Below are 24,619 nucleotides of genomic sequence, written 5' to 3'. Positions count from 1 at the left end.
GCAGAGCAGGCATTTGATATCTGGCAGATGAGTAAGTGAATGGATAAACAGAATTTCAGATTTAAATTTCTGCTCTTTGGTTTAGATTTTCCTCCTCCTTTGCTTTTCTTTTTCCTTTCCCATCTCCTTTTCTTTCCTATTAAACTAGCTGTGTTTCTCTTGCCCTGACTCACCAAACTTGTCTTCACCACTCCCTTTTTAAATCTAGATTTTTGCCTCATTCTTTCCCCATTAGCAGTCACTGTGGGGGTGTGCCACATGCTCCTGGTCAGCTTTTCTTCATCCTTTTGTGGCTATTCTCTCCCCATGAATCATATGACCAGCGTGGGAATTGAGTGGTGGTTGCATTAAGATCTTCGTGAAAAGACCACGTATAAAGAACAGTTCTTAAGGTTTGTCAGTATATTGCTTTCAAGTGGGAAGTTTTTTGATCCACCTTTCAGTGGAAAGGGAAAAAAATCCTTGGGTACTGGAGAGGTAGGTCAGGGCATTTATTCACACTGCGGGGTGTGGGATATCAGAGGCATCTTACTTGACCAAAGAAGTAATGCAGGAAGCCACAGAAGCATCTGCTAACCATTAATATTGAATCCCCCCCCCCATATTTTCTACAGCTGGAATAAACATTAGAGATGAGTGTAGCTCAACCCTCCTATTTTCCAGATGAGAAGAAAACAGACCCAAAGAGGCTTAAGTGACTTGTCCATAGAAACTGGGGTGTTGTTGCCCATTGTTTACTGGGGGACACCAGGTTTTCAAAAGTAGTGGAAGTGACACCTCAAGCGGAGGCTTTTGCAATGCTGAAAAGTAGACTTGGTCAGGTTGGTAGCAGGTTGGATTCTGGGCAGTGTTCACCGGAAGGGCCAGTTTAACTTTCTCAATCCCTGCCTTCTGGGAATCTGCTCAGTTGGGGACTGGCTGACAGAAATCTGTTCCTTCAGCATTTGAAAAGGGCCAACGTTTAATTTTTAAAACATTTCCAATTTTTCTTGCTCTTTTTCCCAGCCTTCCTATTCCGGGTTTGTTTCAGGCTATTCCCTTATCTCAGCACTATTTGTGATAAAAAACAATCGCCTACTCTAGGTCAGATGTCGGTGTGAAGCGTGGGAGATCCAGAGTGTCTTAGAGAGGCTCATGATTGTTTTTTTTTTTTTGTGCTTGTCAGGTAAATCTTTTACCTGACTCATAGAATAATGTATTTTACTGTTACTGAAATACTGTCCAGTGAACCAGCTGGTGGCAGATATGAGAGATTACCTGTTTGTGGAAGGTCTAACTCCGTTGGCCTAAGGAGCAGCAAGTGTAGAGAGATGAGACAGCCCCAAGCAGGAAATCAAGTGCAAATAGGATGTGCTTGTCTACTGTAACTTGTATGCCTGTGTTATGACACTTGGTACTGTTAAAAAGTCAAGACTTCTAATATTTGAGGTTGGCCGAAGAAGTCTCTGTTTCTGGTTTGAAAAGAAGCTAACATAACTAGTCCTTTTCTGATCTTTCCTTTATCCATATGTACATATTTCTTCTAGGGACCGGTTATTCTTTCTTCCCGGGGCATGGTTTTTCCTAGCTTATGCTATATTGCATCATATAGTTTATAAAATGAAACCACCGAATTGACTGCTGATCTGTTAGTTTTGGTAGATGTGAGATTCAGTCCGTGTTTCACTATTTTTAAAAATAACAGGAAATTTTAGCCTATAACTCACCATCCTTTTAAGTAACAGGTTGCTTTTAATTGGGTTCCAGGACTTGTAGCACAAGTTTTTTTTTTTTTTTTTTTTAAATCTTTGTCGCCTTGGGCTAGAGTGCAGTGGTATATCATCATAGCTCACAGCAGCCTCAAACTCCTGGGCTCAAGCAATCCTCCTGCCTCAGCCTCCCAAGTAGCTGGGACTATAGGTGCATGCCCTGATGCCTGGTTAATTTTTCTATTTTTAGTAGAGACAGGGTCTCATTCTTGCTCAGGCTGCTCTGGAACTCCTGAGCTCAAGCAGTCCTGCTGACTCAACCTCCCAGAATGCTAGGATTACAGGTATAAACTACTTTGCCCCGCCTCTAAGCATACTTTTTGAGTGTTTTCTGAACATGGTGGTTTACAAATTATTACTGGGCCTTTGTGAACTTTTTTTTAGTTTTTGAATTGATGTTTCCTTGGGTACTGGAGGCTGGATCTAATGCCGGCTGATGAATTATTTCACCCCTTGGCAAGTCTCTGGAGTAGAGATTAAAGTTATTTGTTTGCCATCACTCGCTGGTAAACAATCTCAGCAGCCCACCTCACTTTTCCTGTTGCTCCCTACTGTGAAATCTGCTTTATATGTTCATTAGGGGACTGGATTGGCTATAACATAACCACCTGCAGAGAGAGTCATCTTGGGATCTTTGTGGATTATAACAACCATTTGAATTATTTGAGAATAGGTCCATTCTGCTGGTCTCAAACCATAATATGGTAAAGGTCTCGATAATGTTTTCCGTGCATTTCGGATCCTTGACACATTGCAAAGAAGAATGTCTATCCTTACACACTGTAATTCTAGAAGCACATGTGTAAAGTATCAGCATATCTCAGTGTGGATGGTCTAGTGACTTTGCATGGAAAGTAGTGAGAACATTCTTCTCTGATGTCAGTACAGGTGTCTTTCTTTTTTTTTTGAGACAGAGTCTCACTTTGTTGCCCAGGCTAGAGTGAGTGCCATGGTGTTAGCCTAGCTCACAGCAACCTCAATCTCATGGGCTCAAGCAATCCTCCTGCCTCAGCCTCCCGAGTAGCTGGAACTACAGGCATGTACCACCATGCCTGGCTAATTTTTTTTTTTTTTTGTATATATATTTTTAGTTGGTCAATTAGTTTCTATTTTTAGTAAAGACAGGGTCTCACTCAGGCTGGTTTCGAACTCCTGATCTTGAGCGATCCATCCGCTTCGGCCTCCCAGCGTGCTAGGATTACAGGCATGTGTCACAGCGCCCGGCCCTTTTCTTCTTGAATCTATCAAGGGATAGTGAATATGAGGCATTTTGTACTTTGTTGTGGGATAAGGCAAAGAGTTCTTCGCAAGGAGAAAATATGGTGAGACTACAAAGTTGTTTTTTGTTTTTTTTTTAAATATTAGGTGAACTAGAAATCTCCATTTTTGCTTCTTGGGATAGATACTGAGCATATAACATCCTGGCAGAAATCATTTCAAAAAGTCAGCATAATTTTCAGATTGAGATCAAACATCAAACCAAGCAAAAGGTCTGTGGGAGGGAGGGGTGCTTAGTCTGAAATCATCCTGGATTTATCACAAAATCCCATCTGACTTCAGTGCCTTGCAAGCAGTTATGGTGCACCAGGTAGGGGCTAGAGGTATGCGTTCATTCTTCTCTGAATTTGACAGGGAAGAAGGATAGAGGAGCAAAGGGAGAAATTCTAAACTGGCTAGACTGCGGGGCAGAGGTGAGGAGCTACAAACTCACTAGCAGTCGAGCAGTGGAGTGGAACTGGAAAGAGATTTTAACAACCTGGGCTGCTAGGAAGATAAACCACGTCTGACCACCATGGAGAGAGGTTTTTCAAGAGATTATTAAGAGCTGGTGAGAGGGGCCTGGAGTCATTTAGCTCTGGAGGAGCGGTTCAAGAACTAAACCTGATTAAAGGTGTTGGCATGCCTAAAGGAAAAAAAAAAAAGCAGGGGATAGAGCAGATAAATTTTGTTTCTTTACGGAACATTAAAAAATATTTTCTTTAAATTATTTACAGCCAACTTTTATCAAACACCGATTATATGCTGGGCTCAAAGCTGGGCTGTGCTTTGACATACACTATTTTAATCCTTTCAGTTATCTTTTCATTGTAGCAGGTTCTGTTGTTTTGCGGAAAAGAAGGTTTAAAGGGGTTAAATAACCCCAGAGTCTAGAGTTCTGCTCATTCCACACCACAGTACATTTGGCTGTAGTAACTTTTGTGCAGTCTACTTTAAAAAGGTAAATTGCATAATTTTGAGCCTAGGCAGAATTCCTGTCCTGGAGTGCCAGAAACACTCAAACCCTCTCACCTACTCCCTGGCTTTTTTTTTTTTTTTTTTTTTAATCCTGGTTACCCATTAGTCACTGTGATAAGATCTTGTGAAAGCAGCTTCTTCAGTTAGAAGGTCCAGAAAAGCTTATCTGTTCCATCCTGCTTCCTGAACAAGAGTAGGGGGATCAGAGTCTCTTTACTCTTAATGAGCTTTGTCATCGGTTTTGATGGAAGAAGGATCCTGCTGTAATTAAAGTGCAGGTCCATTTATTCTCTGTTTTCAGTCTGGTTAGAAGACTTTACTCTGAACTGCTTGCTTTCCTGATTGACTCGTCCTCTGGGGCGGAGTGCCTGGGCTGAAAGGAAGCGTGTAGGTTTCTCTGCTGCAGTGTTCAATCTGTCATCTTTTCTGAACTCCACGCTAAGAAGCAGTCATTTAATTGGTCAGACCCCGGGGGTGATATTTTGGCACAGCTCCATTGGTTAGAATTACTTTTCCCTGAACTTCATAGCAGATGCTGAGGTCCCTCTGCAGATATTTGTCACAGACTAGTTGAAACCAGGGAGTTTCCAAGAACATTTATAACTTGTGATTATTATGTATGCTTTTCAGTTGTTTACAGCAGTTACCACTTAAGGAAAAGAGCTCACTTACTGCTAGTGGGAAGTGAAATCTCTCTCCTTTCCCCTTTATTCCTATTGTCATTTTAACACTTTATGCTCCAAGACCCACTGCTGTTCTATTTCTTATTATCCTTTTGCTATGTTTCTCCTTTCACCTTGCTTGGACCCTGTGAGTCAGGAACAGGCTGAACTCCACCCAGACCTGGGTGTAGCTGGTAGAGAGGTCAGTCTATTTGATTTCTAGCATGTCTTTTCTCTGTTATTTTACTTCTGTATTTGTTGTTTTCAGGTTTATTTGTATTTGCAATTCCCATTGCAGCACTATTCCAAACCAAAACCACGGTGAAGGTATTGAAGCCTTCTGTGCCTTTTTGATGCATGGAAAAGATGGAAGTTAACGGTTGTTCCTCTTCCGGGCTCTCCCTTTCTGGTTTTCTACTTCTGTAATAACTGACAGTTTAAACATTTCTCTGTTATTTTTTGAAGGTCAGTCTGTTACCTCACTTTCTTTGTTTTTTAAGTAGTCTTGGGAAATACTTAAAAGAACTATCTTCATCAGCATCACCTTTCTTTCCAAAAAGAAAAAAAAAAGAACTATCTTCAGCATGTCTGAGGTAGGCATGTTAGTCTTAGGTTTTTTTTCCCCTTAAGATATTGCTTTGGTTATATGTGTTTAAAAATCCATAATTTGCTGATCATCCTGGAATCATAATTGTGTATTTTTCAAGCATGAATTTTTTTTTTTTTTTTTTTTTTTAGAGACAGGCTCTCATTCTGTTGCTAAGACTGAAGTGCCATAGTGCAATCACAGCTCACTGAAACCTTGAACTCCTGGGCTCAAGTGATCTTCCGGCTAAATTTTATTATTATTTTTGTAGAGACGGTGTCTCACCCGGCTAGTCTTAAACTCTTGGCCTTAAGCAGTGTATCCCCCTCGGCCTCCCAAAATGCTGAGATTACAGGCATAAGCTGCCACACCTAGCCTCTGTCCTTTTTTTTTTCTTTTTAATAAGAAGCTCTATTACTGTTACCATTAGTTAATAATTCAACAAATGTGTGGTGATTCCATTTACCTGGCATTAAGGCTGAGAATAAAGGTGTGAAATAGACTCTCTCTTGTTTCCTGTTTCACTTTCCACACCTTAACTGTGGGAGAAAAGTACTTTAAAAGAATTATACAAATTGTTGGCCAATTGATTAGATATAGTGCTGCTAGAATTCTTATTCCCCCAGAATATAATCGCCATGAGATTCAGGGACCCTGCTTGTTGTTGTGCCAGTTGGAATCCCCAGAGGAACTGGCAGAGAGCAGTACTAAATAGATCATCTGAAAAATGAATTCAAATATGGGAGGTGCGTGAGATTCTATGAGAGCACAGGGTCAGGGAAGGTTTCCCTTAGGAGCTAAATGCTGCATAAGGGAGATGGGGTGGGAACAGTGCCCCAGCCTGAGAGAACAGTTTGAGGGAAATTCCTAAAGCCAAAATAAGCTTGGCATTTGAGGGACTGAAAGAATAATAGGATAACTCAAGCTCAGAGTAAGGCTGTGAGGACTAAGGATTTACTTTCATTATTATTTCATAGTTACCCAATGAAAACATGTTTAGTGTTTTTTGTTTTTTTTTTAAAAGAGGAGGATCTCACTGTTGGCCAGGCCAGAGTACAGTAGTATGAACTCACTGAAACCTTGAACTCTTGGGCTCAAATGAGCCTGCCACCTCAGCCTCCCAGAGTGCTGGGATTATAGGCATGAGCCACCATGCCCAGCCTGAAAACACTTATTAAAAGGAGGGTAATAGGGCATTAGTTGCAGTTGAGATAATTAAGTCAAAAACCCCTCTTCAGCTGAATAAAGGTGAGCAAGAATAGAAATGGAAATGTGTGCTCACTTGGAACTAGACAGAGAAGATTAGCATGGCCCCTGTACAAGGATGACATGCAAATTCGCGAAGCATTTCATACTTTTACGACCTCTGCAGGAGGTGGGACTGGTGCCTTCTGCTGTCTTCATCGTGGCCAAGAAATGTCCCAGCGGAGGGGCCTTTATCTCACCATCCCTCTCTGACCTCTTCATCTTTGATGAAAAGCACTGACATCTCCTTCCTATTAAATAGACCTCTGAGTTCTGTTGAAAGAAACTGAAATGCATCTTAAATATCAGTTAAAGGCTTTATCTTTAGCAAGTTGGGGCTCTGTATCACTAATACCCTGAAGCTGTAGAAAGTAGAAAATGTAGATGATTTATTGGATGTATAAATTAAAATTCTGGAGTCCCAGGAATATTTTTTCTGTGTATTATACTTTATACAAAGTACTCAAGTATTGGGAGATTGGCTTGGTGAGTAGGTACCTCTTTTTGTTGTCTTTAGAAGGGGCAAGAACTTGTATTAAATATGTCCTCCCTGCAGGCCCCTCCTGTAGTGAAGTCATTGACCTTGTTCTCCCAGCCCACAGGCCCTTGAATTACCAGTGCTAATGGTAGGTAGGCTGTGTGGATGGTGCAAGCAGCCCGTCTTTCTGTAGGACCATAATTAGTCAGGGAACTTGGACTCGCATCCATCACCTGCTAGCTGTGTGACCTTGGTCCAGTTAGCCAACCCTCAAGGCCCAGCCCCTTCATTCGCACAATGAGGGTTTTAGTTCTGATTTTTTTTTTTTTTTTGAGACAGAGTCTCGCTTTGTTGCCCAGGCTAGAGTGAGTGCCATGGCGTCAGCCTAGCTCACAGCAACCTCAAACTCCTGGGCTCAAGCAATCCTACTGCCTCAGCCTCCCAAATAGCTGGAACTACAGGCATGTGCCACCATGCCCGTCTAATTTTTTTCTATATATATTAGTTGGCCAATTAATTTCTTTTCTATTTATAGTAGAGACGGGGTCTCGCTCTTGCTCAGGCTAGTTTCGAACTCCTGACCTCGAGCAATCCGCCCGCCTCGGCCTTCCAGAGTAGTTCTGATTTTTGTAGGGTTATTAAATGAGACAACAGATGCAAACTCGACACACATTTGGTGCCTTGTCATCTGAAGAGGAACTTCAGTCTGAATAACAACCCGACTTCCCCCTTGTCTGCCACCTGAAATTAAAGCACAAAAGATTATCTCCTAAAGCTTCAATCCTTTGTATCTAAGTATACTTTAATATGGGACTGGGAGAGAGAGGAGACTCCATTCCTAGTGTCTTTGAAGTCAGTGACACCTTGGTGTGAATGGAGGCTCAGTAGTAACCTGGTTTGGAAACATATATGCAAACGTATAATCCTGGTTATTGGTGCTGGTGCCTTATCATAATACCTACCATTTACTGAATGTCTAGCACTGCCCTCAGCTCTTTATGTAAGATTGAAAAGCCAGGTAAAGGTATGACACCTCTTTATACTGAGTACCTCCTGTGTGTCCAGCCTTTGAGGTGCAGGTCAGTTTATTCCTGTATTAAGAAGCTCATAGAGGCAACTTACCTAAGCTCATTCATTCATTCAGTGTTAGAGCCGAAATTTAAAGTCAATCTGACTGATTCTATAGTGAAATTAAAACATATTTGAGAATAGCCTTTTTTTTTTTTTTTTTGCAATTCTGTTGTCTTAAAATTTAGCCCAAAAATAAAATTCTTACCTAGGAAATATGCATTATCCATTACTGACATCTAAAGGGCAGCCTTGGAGGATGGAAAATATCTATTAGGATTTAAAGCCTTCAGAAATATTTTCTTCCACTGAGTGCCAGCCTGTGAAATATCCCTTGTTTATGTCCGGCCCATGTACCACTTCAGCAGTAGAATTGTTCTAATTCCAGCCGTGGGTTCTAAAGTTCCACCATATACTTGTCTCCTCTGTGACTTAGGGATTCTGAATTCTTTATTCTAAAATAAATATCTCAGAAATAATCTCAGTGTCACAGAGAACATGCTTCATGTGTCCCCACCTAACAAATGAGACCAGTTAGTAATATGGTTTACTCAGCAGGCTGCTTACTTACCAATGCAACAGTTGCCCTATTTTACGCTTATTGTTTTGTCACCAGCATTTTAAATCTTCCCAAGTTAGGGTGGATACCTAAGGCAGGTTTACTGGAAAATTCCAAATGCAACCCTGAGATTGTTTTACATTAAACAGTTTCAAGGGAGTTAAGTTTCTTGCCAGACTAACTTATTTTTAAAAGTAGGCAGCCTTCCAAGTTAAGAGATGATTTTAAATTTCAGGTGAGTGCTCAAGATCTAGGTGATTGTTTATTATGTTGTTGGTGTAATCAGCTGTGTCAGAGCCTGCCCCACCCAGTGCCTTGGGTGGTAGGAAAGCTAAGCTTTGGGTGACCAGAGAGAGACCTTGGGACTTTCCAGATCATAGCCCCTATTAAACCTGTAGGCCATTGCCATTTCAGAATTGTAACTTATAGTTTAATAATTTCTTTAGGGCCGGGCGGTGGCTCACTCCTGTAATCCTAGCACTCTGGGAGGCCGAGGCAGGAGGATCGCTCAAGGTCAGGAGTTCAGAACCAGCCTGAGCAAGAGTGAGACCCCATCTCTACTATAAATAGAAGGAAATTAATTGGCCAACTAAAAATATATAGAAAAAATTAGCCGGGCATGGTGGCACATGCCTGTAGTCCCAGCCACTGGGGAGGCTGAGGCAGAAGGATTGCTTGAGCCCAGGAGTTTGAGGTTGCTGTGAGCTAGGATGACGCCATGGCACTCTACCCCAGGCAACAGAGTGAGATTCTGTCTCTAAAAACAAAAAAAAAATTCTTTAATGTACTATTTATCTAATGCTTAGATAATGTTAGGAACTTTATTTCTCATCCTTACACTTAACTCTCCAATATGGGAAATATTATTCCTTTTATACAGGTGAGGAAGCAGACTTGAAAAGCTCAAGTAACCTGCCTAAGATTAGCTACCCCTCATTTTTGATAGAGGACTTTTTCTTTCTGGTAGTCACTTTGCCACTATAAATATTGAGAAAATGCTTTTGTCTCTAAGGAGAGAGAACTAGTACTTGCCTCATCAGTTGCACTGATAAAATACTGAATGTTCTATGACCTCAGTGTGTTCATTCCACAAATTATTTGGGTGCCTAATATGAAGTGGCACTGTGCTAGCTGCTGTGGATGGAAAAATGAGGACAGATGAGGTTCCTGTCCGTGGAGGCAGACTATAAATCAACAAACAAAATGCAGTTGCAGATTTTTTTTTTTTTAATTTTTTTTTTTTTTTTTGAGACAGAGTCTCGCTTTTGTTGCCCAGGCTAGAGTGAGTGCCGTGGCGTCAGCCTAGCTCACAGCAACCTCAAACTCCTGGGCTCAAGCAATCCTCCTGCCTCAGCCTCCTGAGTAGCTGGGACTACAGGCACGCGCCACCATGCCCGGCTAATTTTATATATATATATTAGTTGGCCAATTAATTTCTTTCTATTTTTATAGTAGAGACAGGGTCTCGCTCAGGCTGGTTTTGAACTCCTAACCTTGAGCAATCCGCCTGCCTCGGCCTCCCAGAGTGCTAGGATTACAAGCGTGAGCCACCACGCCCGGCCCAGTTGCAGATTTTGATAGTACTCATGAAGGAAACCAAAAGGCAGTGGGACAGTGTGTATGACGGGGGAGGACTCCTTATAGGGGACATTTGAGATGAGACCCGAAGGCTGAGAAGAGCAGTAGAGGCAGGAAAGAGAACAAGTGCAGAGACCTAAGGTGGGAGGGGGACTGGTGTGTGTGAAGAACTGCAAGGTCACTATGGCTGAGGTTTATGATTAAAGTAGCACAACATGAATTGGAGAAGTGGGCAGGATCTTTTAACCATGTAGGGAGTGGGGATTTTTATTCTAAAAGGCAATGGAAATCCATTAAAGAGCTTTAAGAGTGTGTGTGTGTGTGTATGTGTGTGTGTGTGTGTGTGTGTGTGTGTGTGTGTGTGTGTATTGCAGGGAGGAGAAGAGTGGATGATGCCTTGTGGAGAAAGAATTGGATAGAGGCAGGAATTGAAGCTTGGAAACCAGTTAGGCTGTTCTTTCGCCCAAGAAGCCATTCTAGTCTCTGGAAATTCAGTATAGCACAAAGTGCCTGTCCTCATCTGGTTAGGGAAGGCAGTTTAACAAGTATGCAGATAATGTCAGCTCATACCAAGTACTATGTATGAGATTAGAAGGTGATACTTAAGCCGATGCCTGGATGACAAAGAAGGAGCCAACCATGTGAAGTTTTGGGGAGAACAGTCCAGGCAGAAGGAACAAACAACTTGAAAAGGGCCTAAGTTGAGGAATGTAAATAGTCGATGAAAAGTGATGATTTATACCACTGTCAGGGGGAGGGGAGATGGAGGTAGGAATTTTTGAATCTTCAGTTGAAGGAAGGTATTTAAAGCTACCCGAGGTGTGGATAGAAAGGGTGGCCCAAGGTAGCCTGAGCACTCACAGCATTTAAGAACAAAGGGAGGAGAAGAGCCAGCAACGAGGCTTTGGGGTAGAAAGCAAGCCAAGGGTGCAGAGTTCTGGGAGCTAAGAGACGAGTAGAGGGGAGAGAGTTTCAAGAAGGATCGCTTGTGCCCAGCACTGCTGAGGTTGAAAGATGAGAATAGAGAAGTGCTAGTTAGGTCTGGCCACTTGGAATTCCTCAGTGACCTTGAAAAGAAGAGATTAGGTGGAATGGTTGGGTCAAGCTAGTTTGGAGCAAGTTGAAGTGTGAGTTAGAGATTAAGGAAATGAAGTCAAATATTTGGAGAAGTTTTGGTTTAGAGGAGAGCAGAGAAAAGGAGCTTTACTGGGGAGGGGAAAATCTAAGTTCAAAATGGGGTTGGTTTTTTTTTTGGAGACAGAGTCTCACTTTGTTGGCCAGGCTAGAGTGAGTGCCGTGGCATCAGCCTAGCTCACAGCAACCTCAAACTCCTGGACTCAAGTGACCCTCCTGCCTCAGCCTTCCGAGTAGCTGGGACTACAGGCATGCACCAACATGCCCGGCTAATTTTTGTATATATATTTTTAGTTGGTCAATTAATTTCTTTCTAGTTTTAGTAGAGATGAGGTTTTGCTCAGGTTGGTTTTGAACTCCTGACCTAGAGCAATCCACCCACCTGGGCCTCCCAGAATGCTGGGATTACAGGCATGAGCCACCACGCCTGGCCTGTTTTTTTTTTGTGTGTGTGTTTTTTTTTTTTTTTTTTTTACAAATTACGAATATTCTAGGTGCTTTAAAAAATTTCTCATCTAAACTTTTAATTGAAATGTAACTAGAGAAGTGTACACATTGTAAATGTACAGTCTGATGAATTTTCACAATGTACATGTATCTGCGTACTCAGTCTTCTAAGAGAATGTTACCAGAAGCTCCCTAGTGCCACCTTCCATCTACTATTCTACCCTCAAGGATAGCCACTATCCTGATCTCAAACAGACAGATTAGGTTGCCTGTTCTTGAATTTTATGTAAATGGAATAATTTGGTATGTATTCATTTGTGCCTGCTGCTTTCACTCGTCATTGTAAGAGTCATCTGTATTGTTGTTTATTTTCATTGCTGTATGAACATACCATAATTTACTTCTCCATTCCACTGTTGATGGACACTTGGGTTGTTTTCAGCTGGGGCTATTACAATAGTGTTTCCAAGAATATTACTGTTTACTTGTTTAAGGGAACCTATTTCTGCTCGGTATACTTAGAAGTGGGATTGCAAAGCCATGGAAGTAAATGTGTGGGTGTGGGTGGTGGTGGTGGTGGTGGTGGTGGTGGGCAAATCACCTGTACACTTTGACCAGCAGTGTTAGAGTTCCAGTTGCTCTATATCCTTACCAACATGTGCTAGTATCTTTTTTCCATCTTAGCCACTGGTGGTAACACACTGTGGTTGTAACTTGTGCTTCTCTTATAACAAGCAAGAGTTTTTAAAACCTGGGAGATCCTGGAGCACGCCTGTGTGCTGACAGGAAAGTTATAATTGAGACAGAGAGCAAAAGCTCAGAGGGGAGGGACCGTAGATTAGACAGATTGATTTTTTGGTAAAATCAGGAATACTTCTCAAGAGCATGGGTTTCAGGATCTAAGCAACCTAGGTTCAAATCTTGGCTTTACTGCCCTCCAGATGTGACCTTTAGCAAGGTACTTAACTTTTCTGAACCTTGGTTTTCTTACCTGCAAATGGGAAGAACTACTGTACCTTGCCAGAGTTGCTGTGAGGATGGCATGAGATAGTGCTGGGTAAAGTACCTGGCTCAGTGCCTGGCAAGTGAGAAGCATTCTTCCAGTGGTAAGTAGCTACTTTCTTCTTCTCAAAATATGTAATTACGTATCAATTATTTCAGAGAGGCTTACCTTAAGCCATATTGATAGGCTTTTTCACAGCATTTCCTTTCAAAACCATTGCAGTTGTACTTTAATTGCTTTTTAAGGATAATATACAAGATGAAGCTAAGCTTACTCTGAATTAATGATCCATAGCCTGGGGTACTTTTCTTTATGCATTTCGAATATAAATGCTTTTAACCATTTCAGGAATATGTCAGTGACAGTAAGATGTACCACCCTCAAACTGGAGATGATTCGGTGAGGCTTATCATCCAGACATTTTCTGAGTTGCCATGTCAGAAAGGTGCTACTTTGAGGCTTGGGGGCATTTTAATTAGGTTTTTTTTTTTTTTTGAGACAGAGTCTCACTTTGTTGCCCAGGCTAGAGTGAGTGCTGTGGCGTCAGCCTAGCTCACAGCAACCTCAATCTCATGGGCTCAAGCAATCCTACTGCCTCAGCTTCCCGAGTAGCTGGGACTATAGGCATGCGCCACCATGCCCGGCTAATTTTTTTTATATATATGTTAGTTGGCCAATTTCTTTCTATTTTTATAGTAGAGACGGGGTCTCGCTCTTGCTCAGGCTGGTTTCGAACTCCTGACCTCGAGCAATCCGCCCGCCTCGGCCTCTCAGAGTGCTAGGATTACAGGCGTGAGCCACCGCGCCCGGCTTTAATTAGGTATTTTTAAAGGATTTTTGTAAAGTGTTGTACAATGGGTTCACTAGCAGTGTGATCATTCCAGGATGTAGTTGTCTATGCCTCCGTGTAAAGCCTATTGCTGCGGAGCTATTACACCTTGGTACACAGAGCAGTTAATTAAAATCAGAACAGATTGGATGAGAACCTTGGGGACCTTACTGCCTTAGTTTCTGGTGGTTAGCAAGATGTTTTTGGAATTGCATTGCAACCCGGCCCGGCCCTTCTACTCCTCTCTCCCTTTCATGGGAAAGCCCACGACAACCATTGATCTACTTTAAATTATTTGCCTTGGGCAGGTGAACAAGTGGAGAGAAGTGTTTTAAAGTTACTTAGGAATCTATGACTTAATAGGTAGAAATCACATTATCTGCCCTTTTGCCTCTGTGACTGTACCCAGCCCACCAGAAATAGGTCATTTATCTTTACCCCATTATTAACATTATAATTTTCCTGTTCAGCAGGGCTAAGTCTCCCGAGAAATACCAGCGCACCTATCAAGTTGACAAAATGCCATGTGCTAGCAGGCCTTTCTTGCTTCATACGAGAGAGTTCTTCCATAGGGAACCGGAAATGTTCTTATCCATTCCCAGCTTACATCTCCCACTTTTCTCCCTTTTAGGGAGGGTGGAAGAGGAGAGCCTGGCAGCTTTCAAACAAGCTCTGTAGAAGAGCAGTCTGACACTGTTTTTGAGATTAAATTGCCAAGTCCATCTTTTCGGAACAGGGTGAGGGGAGTTTGGGAAGGAATTTTCAAGCCCTCGGTGAAGATCTGATGATAGTTTCCTTTCAAGATCCGAAGGAGGTTAGGAGATGAGAGAGTAAAGTTTTTCAGCTACCACCGCATAAGAATTCTTTACTATACTCCACAGTTGGTTCCACTTTTAGCTTTTTAGTAACACAGTATGTGTATCTTTCTATGTAGGGTTGAGGGATGAAAAAAATATTCCCAAGAGAACAGTGTTTGGCTTGTATGGCATTGTTAAAATTATAAACTCTTTCCTTCCGCCCCCTGAAATAAACCTGAATATAGTTGTGATTTAGGCTTAGGGCTTTCCAGTTTGGCAGGAGAGTACTAACCACATTAGGAAATCTTTCTTTTTTGCTATTTAAGCCTAGTCTGCTGACGTTAGTGAACCAGTTGTTAGACTGAGCAGATCTAAGGTATTTTAGCACTGGGCACTTGTCACCTACCTGCTCCTTCCCTATGTAACCCCCATCCCCACATACACACAGCCCTAGGATAAAACTTCCTTCTCCACCTAAATGTGGGGCCTATGGGAGAACAGAATGGCAATTCTGAGTCTTCTCACAGAGCTGCATCCGACTTTTTAGAGTAGCTAAATTCTTGAATAGGCTGATGGCTTTTCTTTCAGAGATGTTCATAGGAGGCCCTTAAGGTGAGAACCAAAGTTGAGAGAATGAAAATAGTGTGGAGTAAGATGGGTTCTCATGAATCCCAGCAAAGGAAGAGGGCTTTCTTCCATCTCGTATCAAGAAGTCCACAAGAAGACCGGGCATGATGGCTTACTCCTGTAATCCTAACACTCTGGGAGGCCGAGGTGGGAGGTTCGCTCAAGGTCCGGAGTTGGAAAGAAGCCCACAAGGAGCACCACATAGCTGGTGCTAAGTGCTTGCTAAAGCATGAGGATTTCAACAAAATGCAGATTTCCATTTTTTCCCTGCTCACTGTGCCTTACCAAGTTGGTCTGCCCATTTTGTGGCAAAGTCCTCACCTCTTAGGACAAATTTACAACATGCAGATTCCTTGTGTGGAAGAAAAATTTGTTTTTTTCCCCTGTGGCTCAATCTATTTGCCTTTTCTTTTTATTTCATCCTCTCACCTTTCTGTTGCTAATGCTATAAACTTGCCTTTGGTTACCTCTGCCTTCACCTCCCTCCACTCTCCGGTGAGTGACTTTCCGCCTGTCCAGGAGTAGTTTACCCCCAAATCTGATCGCATCTTCGCTTTTCTTCCTGTTCCTGGCCCTTCTACTCTCATTACTCTCATCGTTTACTGCCAGCTTCCCTTCCTTGGTCTTTTGGCATTTCCTAGGCAGTTTGTGGATATGTCTGCACTTGGTGACCCTGGATCCTCTTCAGCAGCTGCCTTCTCTCTTCCTTTCACAGGTTTCTTGAAAGAATAATTTATCCTTGGAGTATTGTGAATTCTCACTTTTCATTCACTTTCCAACCTATAGTTATCAGTCATCTTCTTTCTTCCTAAACTGCTCAACAAAGAGCACACTGACACTTTCCTAAAATGAAGTCCGTTGGGCATTTTGTGTTCCTCATCATATTTGATAATTTCTTCTTGGAACTCAAAACACTCTTTCAGTTCTCCCACCTCTGAGCTTTCTTCCTCCTCCTGTTCTGCTGGTTGGCTTTCCTCTGCCTGCCCTGTAGATATGGCTTTCCCAGGCCCTCTTCTGACCCCAACCAGCTAATCAGTCTCCTGCCCCACGCTGGCTTTACATACTTCCAGCAGTCCCAGGATTCCTAGACCTTTATCTCCAGCCCAGATATGTACCGGTGTCTACATCAGCATGTCCCATGGGTACAAAACTCAACTCATCATCTTAGTCCTCCCCGCCAACCCCAGACACATGCTTTCTTCTGAGGGCTTTATTTCAGTAAATGATTCCACTATCTTTTTTTGTTTGTTTTTACGAGATGGGGTCTTGCTCGAACATCCATGCTGAGGTGCAGTGGCATGATTATAGCTCCCTGCAGCCTTGAACTCCTGGGCTCAAGTGATCCTCCTTGCCTCAGCCTCCCAAGTAGCTGGAACTACAGGCGCATGACAATCGTGCTCTGCTAATGATTCTACTATCTATCCTCTTGTGTAATTCAGAGACTCCAGGATTTGTCCTAGACTCTCTTCTACTCCTCTTCCCTCCTCATTCAGTTGATTGATACCTCATGCTGATTCTACCAGAGATCTCTCTGTTGCTTTCTCATATCTCCCCATCTGCACATCTCGTCTCTGCCACAGCTTCCTGCCTCCAACCCAGCCCTTGCTGATCTGTCCCCACACTGCTTACTGCCTTACGTGCCTACTCTAACATGCAAATAAGATCATAAAACCTGACTGCCCGGCCGGGCGCGGTGGCTCACGCCTGTAATCCTAGCTCTCTGGGAGGCCGAGGCGGGCGGATTGCTCGAGGTCGGGAGTTCGAAACCAGCCTGAGCAAGAGCGAGACCCCGTCTCTACTATAAATAGAAAGAAATTAATTGGCCAACTAATATATACAAAAAATTAGCTGGGCATGGTGGCGCATGCCTGTAGTCCCAGCTACTCGGGAGGCTGAGGCAGGAGGATCGCTTGAGCCCAGGAGTTTGAGGTTGCTGTGAGCTAGGCTGACGCCACGGCACTCACTCTAGCCTGGGCAACAAAGCGAGACTCTGTCTCAAAAAAAAAAAAAAAAAAAAAACCTGACTGCCCGAACCCCCTAATTGTGTCCTATTACATACAGCATAAAGTCCAGGTTCCTTATCCTGGAGTACAAGGTTTTCTGTGGCTCCTTGTTTATTGCTTGTACCTTTGTCCACTCCCATTCTTATTCCACTGATCCAACTAAGCATTTTGTACTTTATTTTTATTTTTTTAAATTTAATTAATTGCTAATTACTTTCTATTTTTAGTAGAGACGGGATTGCTCTTGCTCAGGGTGGTCTCGAACTCCTGAGCTCAAACGATCCTCCTGGACACTAGGGGCCTCCCAGGGTGCTAGGATTACAGGTGTGAGCCACCACGCCCGACCCCAGCCTATAGTTTCTTGAATGCCATGGTGCATGCTGCTTTTGTTTTTCTTGAAAATTTCTTCTACTCTTGACTTTCCGGTAAATTCCACTTAATTCCACGTCAAGATAGGATGTGTGGCATCTCACTGAGAAGTCTTCTCTGGTCACCCCTTGGCCCCTATAGAGCTGATCATTTCCATCTTTGTAGCCTTCCTCCCCCTCACCTACAGCTTTGTCTCCTTTGCAGGGAACACGCCCAGAAAGCCAAATGCTAATTGCAGTGACATTTCTGGGTTTACTTTGTACCTTTGCCTTCCCAGAGAAATGGTAGTTAAAGGCATTGTTAAAATGCTGATAACAACAACTAATATTTATTTAGTGTTTACAGCATACAGAATGTCCATATGAGAAAAACAAGCACAGAAAGCGTATGCCTTGTGAGAGGTAGGTAACATAGCCCGTAAGTAGCAGAGCAGGACTTGGGACCCAGGTCTCCTGATGCCAGATTCTGTCTTCTTTTTGTTATTACACGCTGTCTCAGATGCATCTAAAGAATTACAAAATTTCCATCTCAGAGGGCTGTGTTCTGTTGTCCCCATTCTCTTGCCAGCAAAGAACTCATTTACTGTATCACACATACGCTGCATGAAGCACTGTGCTCCATTATTCCACGTGAACTGTTAATTGCAAGTAAGACAGATTAGGCCGGGCGCTGTGGCTCACGCCTGTAATCCTAGCTCTTGGGAGGCCGAGGCGGGCGGATTGCTCAAGGTCAGGAGTTCGAAACCAGCCTGAGCAAGAGCGAGACCCCGTCTCTACTATAAATAGAAAGAAATTAATTGGCCAACTGATATATATATAAAAAATTAGCCGGGCATGGTGGCACATGCCTGTAGTCCCAGCTACTCAGGAGGCTGAGGCAGTAGGATTGCTTGAGCCCAGGAGTTTGAGGTTGCTTTGAGCTAGGCTGACGCCACGGCACTCACTCTAGCCTGGGCAACAAAGCGAGACTCTGTCTCAAAAAAAAAAAAAAAAAAAAAGACAGATTAGGTCCTTCTCTTATGGGAACTTAGAGTCTTCAGACAAGTAATGTTGAGTCAGAAATGCTTTTGATGTACTAGAAGTTGAACAAATGTGTGGTTAGTTAAGATTTAAATCTTGTATATGATTCGTTCATTCAGTAGTCCTTGTTTGAGCCATCTGTGTCACGGGGTGCTGTAAGACTGTCGAGTTCTCTGTTCTCATGGAGCTCATAGGCAAGTGGGGGAGACAGGTGTTAATCAGAGGCCCCTGCAGAAGAGAAGGAATTATATTGCAGGTGCATTGAAGGCAGTGTTGGAAAGCTAGAAAGAACCTGGAGAAATCAAGAAGCCTAAGGTTATAACTTGTATGGCCCAGGCAGTTACTTCCCCTTGCTGGGTGTCATTCTTTTCCTTTATAAAATGACCAGGATTGGACCAGTTGGCCTCTTGGTTCCCTCCAGCTTACCACATCTTTGATCTATGAAAGCGCCTCTGTTAAAACAATGAGTCGACACAGAGCAGACAGTTCTCTTGTGTGAACTGGTTATCAAATAATAACACTAAATGTTTCATTTATTATCCCTGTAAGCAAAGAGTTCAGGCTCAAAATGTCCACATTGACTGCCTTAGGCTATTAAGAAAAACATATCACAGCAGTGCATGGCATTTTAATGGACCCTCTTATAATAATCTTTAGGTCATTCTGACATTTGTGGGATTAGCTCTTCTTTGTTCTATGGTCTAGATCTTCTTTGTTCTGTGCTCATAAAATTGCCAACCCTCTTGTCTCCAATACCTGTATTTGATATGTACAATGTGAATAGTAATCCAAAACTCCTTAATAAACCTACAGAAGCACTGATTCGGCAAGGGAGCAGATATTTGTTGAGCATCTGCTATGTGTACAGCAGTGCTCGTGAATAGTACAGACATGAATAAGAAGTAGTGCCTGCCCTAGAGGACTTTATGGCTTAGTGGGAGAAAAGAAAGATTAGGTACATCTGTGCAAGAAACCGTAATAGATGCTGTGATAGAAGTTTATGTGGGATTGGGGGTACAAACATAAGAGGAGGTAGTTCTGCTGGCTGGTGGGAGGGGGATCAAGGGGCAACACGGTACGGGGAAAAGGACGTTAGGTTTGGGGTCAGAAGACCTGGCTTTTTAGAATCTCTACTCTGCATGTTAACTCTCTATGTATTTGCTGTATACTTGATTTAAGCCTGGGTTGCCTCTCTTTTATATAAAAGAACTAATAATACATCGTCCCTGTGGAATTGTGTGTGTGTGTGTGTGTCTATGATAAAGTTCTGCCTGAGCTCTAAGGATAAGAATAAAGTGGGTGTTAAGCCAGTTGTAATTGCAAAGGTAAGAAAATATTTTTATTTTAAGTTAGATCTCAGATTGAACCCGATCAGGGACCAGCAATCTTTCAAAGGCAGTGTGCCAACTCGGTAACCCGTCTTGTCCTGGAAGATCAGGTGTCTGTACTCACCTCTTATTGTATAAGCGACAGCAACTGTGGGGGTGGAGGCAGTGGCAAGAAATCTGTGGTCCCTGAAAACATGTCCTCCCCTCGATTCTGGTGGCTGGTGTGGATTGAGCTCTCAGGGATGGAAAGGGCAGTAGAGGCGTGTCTTAGCTCTGACCTTTTCCCCTCTTCCTCCCTTGCACCAGATTTTATCATGTGGGCAACCTGCTGCAACTGGTTCTGCCTGGATGGACAGCCTGAGGAGGTCCCACCAGCCCAGGGAGCCAGGACGCAGGCCTATTCCAACCCTGGGTACAGCTCCTTCCCTTCCCCAACAGGCTCAGAACCAAGCTGCCGGGCCTGTGGGGCCCATTTCGCAAACACGGCCAGGAAGGTGAGTGCTGACTTCTTAGCCTGCTCTGCCGCTGTAGCCTCAGGACCTCTGAGCAAGCCGGCTGCCCTCTGATGCCTGCCACCTTGCTTCTCCCTGTGCTATGCTGGTGACCCAGACCCGTCCCTTTCACAAAAATGTTAAAGAAAAACTAACCAAGTAAAAGCAAAGCCTCTCAGCATAGATTTGGAACCAACAGACCTGAATTCAGTTATCAGCTTTGCTACTTACTACCTTTGTGATGTAACCTCTCTTGAGACTCAGTTTCCCCATTATGAAATGGGGATGATAGTAGTACCCATATCCCAGTGTTGTCAGAATAAAATGAGATCCAGCATGATGCTTGGAACAAGTAGGCACTTAACGTTATTCCTTTCATTAGCCGCCATCATAAAAGGGCTGACTGCAGATTAATTTGTTCTTTTTATTGAAAGCAATGTCAAGGATGCCTTAGATACTTCAAGATGCTAACAGACAGACTGGAGCTTATTTACTGTAGTAGATTTAATTTGAAATGCTTGGGAGCCATGCCTCCCAGATTAGTAAGCAGGAAATAAAATTATTGGCTGGGTAATGGTTTATGAGTGTATGGGCATGGGCTATCCCTTTGTGTGCCCAGCGGCCGTAAGTTCTCTGTGGTCAAGCATCACTGGGGCAGAAGGTGAACCCTGACCTGTATTCTGCCACAGATGAGAGGTTTGCAGCTCAGAATGGGTAATAAGATGTGATGTTAAAATGGTAATAGGCTGGTCCAAAACGTAGTGGGTTATCAGAACATATTAGGGTCACTAAAGGTGGTATACGACCCCCCACTGCTCAATTTGACCGGCTAAAATAAAATTAAATAAATTAAAAAATGGTGATAATAGGAAATTTAAGAGGAAATAATACTTTTTAAACCATCTGCTATGTGCAAGGGACTGTTTTAAAGGAATTTTTCACTCCATTCTCACAATAACTACAAAAACCTCAAATAAGGTTTTAGAATCTCCCAAATCCCATTTTACATATGAGAAACTAAGGCTTAGAGTTTAAAATTTAAAAAGAAAACTGTGTAAAGTTCCAGACAAATAGCATAAGGGACAGTAAAGTACTCATTCTTTTCCCTCAACTTCAGTAGCACCTCAAGGTCACATGGTTATTAAATGACAGATGGGATTCAAACCCAGGTCCTCCTCCCTCCCAGAAGATAGTTGGGGTGGGAGTTGAAGACAGCAGGTTGTAGGTGTGGGTGCCTAGTAGCATGGCGATGATGAAAATACAGAACTTTTTTATTTATGAGAAAATAAATGAATATGTACTGTGTGTCAGGCATTGCCTGGGCTAGGGAGGCAGAGGTGAAGAAGGTCATCCCTGCCTAATGGGGGGCTTGCAGTCAGACCGGGAGATGGGGCAGGGCACACCATGCAGTGCGACAAGAAAAAAGCGACAAGAAGAAAGCGTCTGCAGCAAGAACAGCCTTTGTGGTGGCGGGTGGGGGGGGGGATTCTAGTCTGGATGGTAAAAGATGGTTATTGGTACAGTATTTTCTTGCTACAAAAGTATGAATTAATTTTGTGCAATTCACAATGAATTTTGTGTATATTAAGGATGTTTTCTCCTTTGAGATTTTTTCATTTGTAATTTCATGCTTAAGTGGATCAGCATTCTTATCTTAAGGGTTTGGCATTTAACAGCCAGCAGCTTTTTAAAATGTCTGTTCTAGAAGTGGTTGAATTGAAATGATTATATGGATCCTACTGTCTTTTACTTTTTTTTTTTTTTTTTTTTTCCTATTACAGTCAGTATTTTCTAAATGCTCATTGGGTGCAAAGCACAGATAACATTCAGGACTTTATGGAGAGAACATAGTAAGTTGTGTCACTTGCATTCCCTAAGTTTTCAGTCTTGGAAAGAAAGAAACGGCAGGCTGTAATTTTGCCACAAGCCAAATATCCCATCTGTATTGGTAATACCTACCTGTGGTTTAGCAGTGACCCTGACAATTTTGGGAGGGAGTTTGGCACCCAGCCTCTTTAGCTGCACCAGTTAGAGGAGGAGGAGGGGGGAGGTTGTGCATGGAGCCATGGCAGTGATATTCAGATCTCAGTGTGGAAAGGGAAGAGTGGGTCTTAAGTACTGGCAAAAGCCCAGAGATGAGGCACAGGGGAAAGGAAGTAAAAGGTGACTATGTCACCTTTCCCTGAGCATCCACCTTATGCGAAGGCTTAATGTGAGTGCTCTCATGTCATGTTTCCATAGTCCTTAGACTGGTAGGACTAAAAGGACAAAGTGAGCCTGACCAGGGCCAGGGAATATGGATGGGATGGGGGGATGGGTGAGGGAAGGGGACATTGGCAAACGGGAACCAGCAGAGCACCCACGTGGCCTCCCTGTCCCTGGAGGGTGGCACCTGCCTTACGTGCAGCCACCAGCTCCATGATTCTGGACTTTGAGTGTCTGCTGGGCATTTCCACAGGCATGTTGTCTCCACTAATTCAGCTTTCATGCAACCTTGTTTCTCAGTTGGTTTGAACCATTTGCTAGAATTTATACATAAGCCTGTCCTTTGCTCATTCTGCCCACATTTGTTGACAGCCCTTTTTTCCTTTCCCTTTGTTCTCTCCTGCCACTGCAAACTGGGATTTTAGCCTCGAGCGCTATCTTCCTGTAGGGTATGTTTCAGATGCCAGCTTACTTCAGAGTCCCTGGGGAGCCCGGGGCTGCACAGAAGCTGGGATTCTGTCTTTGCATTCTGATCTTGCATCCAACAAGCCACACACATTTGAAGAAAGAATAGACAGTTGTTTGGATCTGGCCGATTGAGTAGCACAGGCTTTAGTCAGACTGCACTGACTTAGGTAATGCTCTGTGTCAGGTTCACAGCTTCATGACACTGAAGCCTCTTCGTTTCACTATCAGTCATGCTAAACACACTTCGTTTCCCAATGGGACAGCTTTAGATAGGAATGAGCCCCCAATATGCCAAAACATACATTTTTCATTGGCGTGGCTACTGGTCCCAGAACTGTTATAATGCTAGTGCGGCCCTGTGTCCTTTTAAGCCAGTCTCTGAACAGTTTATTGTCTGGCTGTAACCATGTGGAGAATAAGGGAGCTTGACACGTGTCCCTTCGCAGTGCCTTCTGAGTCTTCGCAGCCAGAAGTGGATGGCAAACACTATTTCCTTTTCCCTTTGCTATCTGAATGATACTTAGTGAAGACAGTTATATTTAGTTTTTATCTATGCAGACTTCTACTCCAGCCCCACACAAGAGCGTCTGTGATCTCAACTATGAGAATCTGTCTCTTGAGCATTCTTTCTTGGCTTGAACAGATTTCTATCTTTAGAAAAGAGGGAGCAGAGATACTTAGGTTAATACTTAAGTCACCACAGGATGAAAAGTTTTTAACTTCTTAAAAGGATTAGTGAGGGTGCCCTCAAGGACGATCCGTGTGCTCGGGAATTACCTCTCCTTGGGGGGGTGACCTCTGCTCTTGGCTGGAACAGAGCTCAGCCAGACGTCACTGTGCTCGCTCAGCCTGTGGGGTGAGCGGCCGAGGATCTGCTTCCCGAGGGCTGAGCAAGCTGTGGCGTGTCCTCAGTGACTGTGGGAGCAGCTGCCGCCAGGCAGTACCAGCCTGCCCGTCAGGCGCTCTTGTCGCCTGACTAAGACGCTCTGTACTTTCACGAATGAGAGCACCCTAAAGTCCAGAGGGCTTCCCTTAGCTGTCCAAATATTTGTCTTGGACGTGGTCTTCTGCACCACTGAATTCCCAGCACTCGGAGTAGGGCTTCCTGGAGCCGGGGAGCCTGGCACCAGCCTCTGCGCGTGGAGCGCTCGCTGTGCACGGGTGGGAGTCTGGGGAGGGAAAGGCAGTGGCTCAGTGCCCTCGGCTCAGTGCTGCTCTGTGCCCGGATGGGCCTGGGACTGAGCTAGGCAGCACGGCCCAGTGGAGAGAGCATGGCCGTGGACATTAGCCTCAGTACAGCAGGACGGGTAGTCCCAGTTCTGCTCTTTACTGACTTTGACTATAACACTCGGTCTCTGAGTCTTGGTTGCTTTGTGAAGCAGGGAAGAACACTAATACCTGCTTTGCAGGTTTGCTTTGAGAATTAAATGACAAGCTAGGTATAGTTCTAGCACATAAAAATACCTTGACAAGTTTAATTAATACTAATATTAATAGTAAGAATTACCACCACAGCCCTTCACACGTTTGCTTTCATACTTCAGCAATAAAGTGGAAAGAATCATAGTCTAAGACTAGAATGCTAGCTCTCATCATTAGCTAATGTTTCCTAGCAATCACAGTTAAAACAGCTACCACTTACTGAGGCCTCATTATGTGCCAGATATGCTAAATGCATGCTCTCTTATTCTTCACAACATCCTCATGAGGTAGATACTATTACCGTGCCCGCTTTACAGA

At 43.4% G+C, this 24,619-nt stretch overlaps 1 protein-coding gene and 1 pseudogene across 3 annotated transcripts in view; both read left to right on the top strand.

Annotated features, from left to right (window-relative positions):
- RFFL (ring finger and FYVE like domain containing E3 ubiquitin protein ligase) overlaps positions 1 to 24,619 on the top strand; it is a 72,483-nt gene that overhangs the window by 33,038 nt on the left and 14,826 nt on the right. For all 3 annotated transcript variants that reach the window (XM_012789713.3, XM_012789633.3, XM_012789554.3), the window contains exon 2: positions 20,022 to 20,209. In XM_012789713.3, the coding sequence (XP_012645167.1) occupies positions 20,030 to 20,209 (180 nt within the window). In that variant the 5' untranslated portion in view covers positions 20,022 to 20,029. The remainder of the gene's footprint in view (positions 1 to 20,021; positions 20,210 to 24,619) is intronic.
- LOC142862272 (uncharacterized) lies at positions 6,490 to 6,590 on the top strand (annotated as a pseudogene).

Source organism: Microcebus murinus, chromosome 18 (genome assembly GCF_040939455.1).
Source record: "Microcebus murinus isolate Inina chromosome 18, M.murinus_Inina_mat1.0, whole genome shotgun sequence".
NCBI classification, from domain to species: Eukaryota; Metazoa; Chordata; class Mammalia; order Primates; family Cheirogaleidae; genus Microcebus; species Microcebus murinus.
Note: the sequence above shows the minus strand (reverse complement) of the source record. Positions and strands in the feature narration are given on the sequence as shown.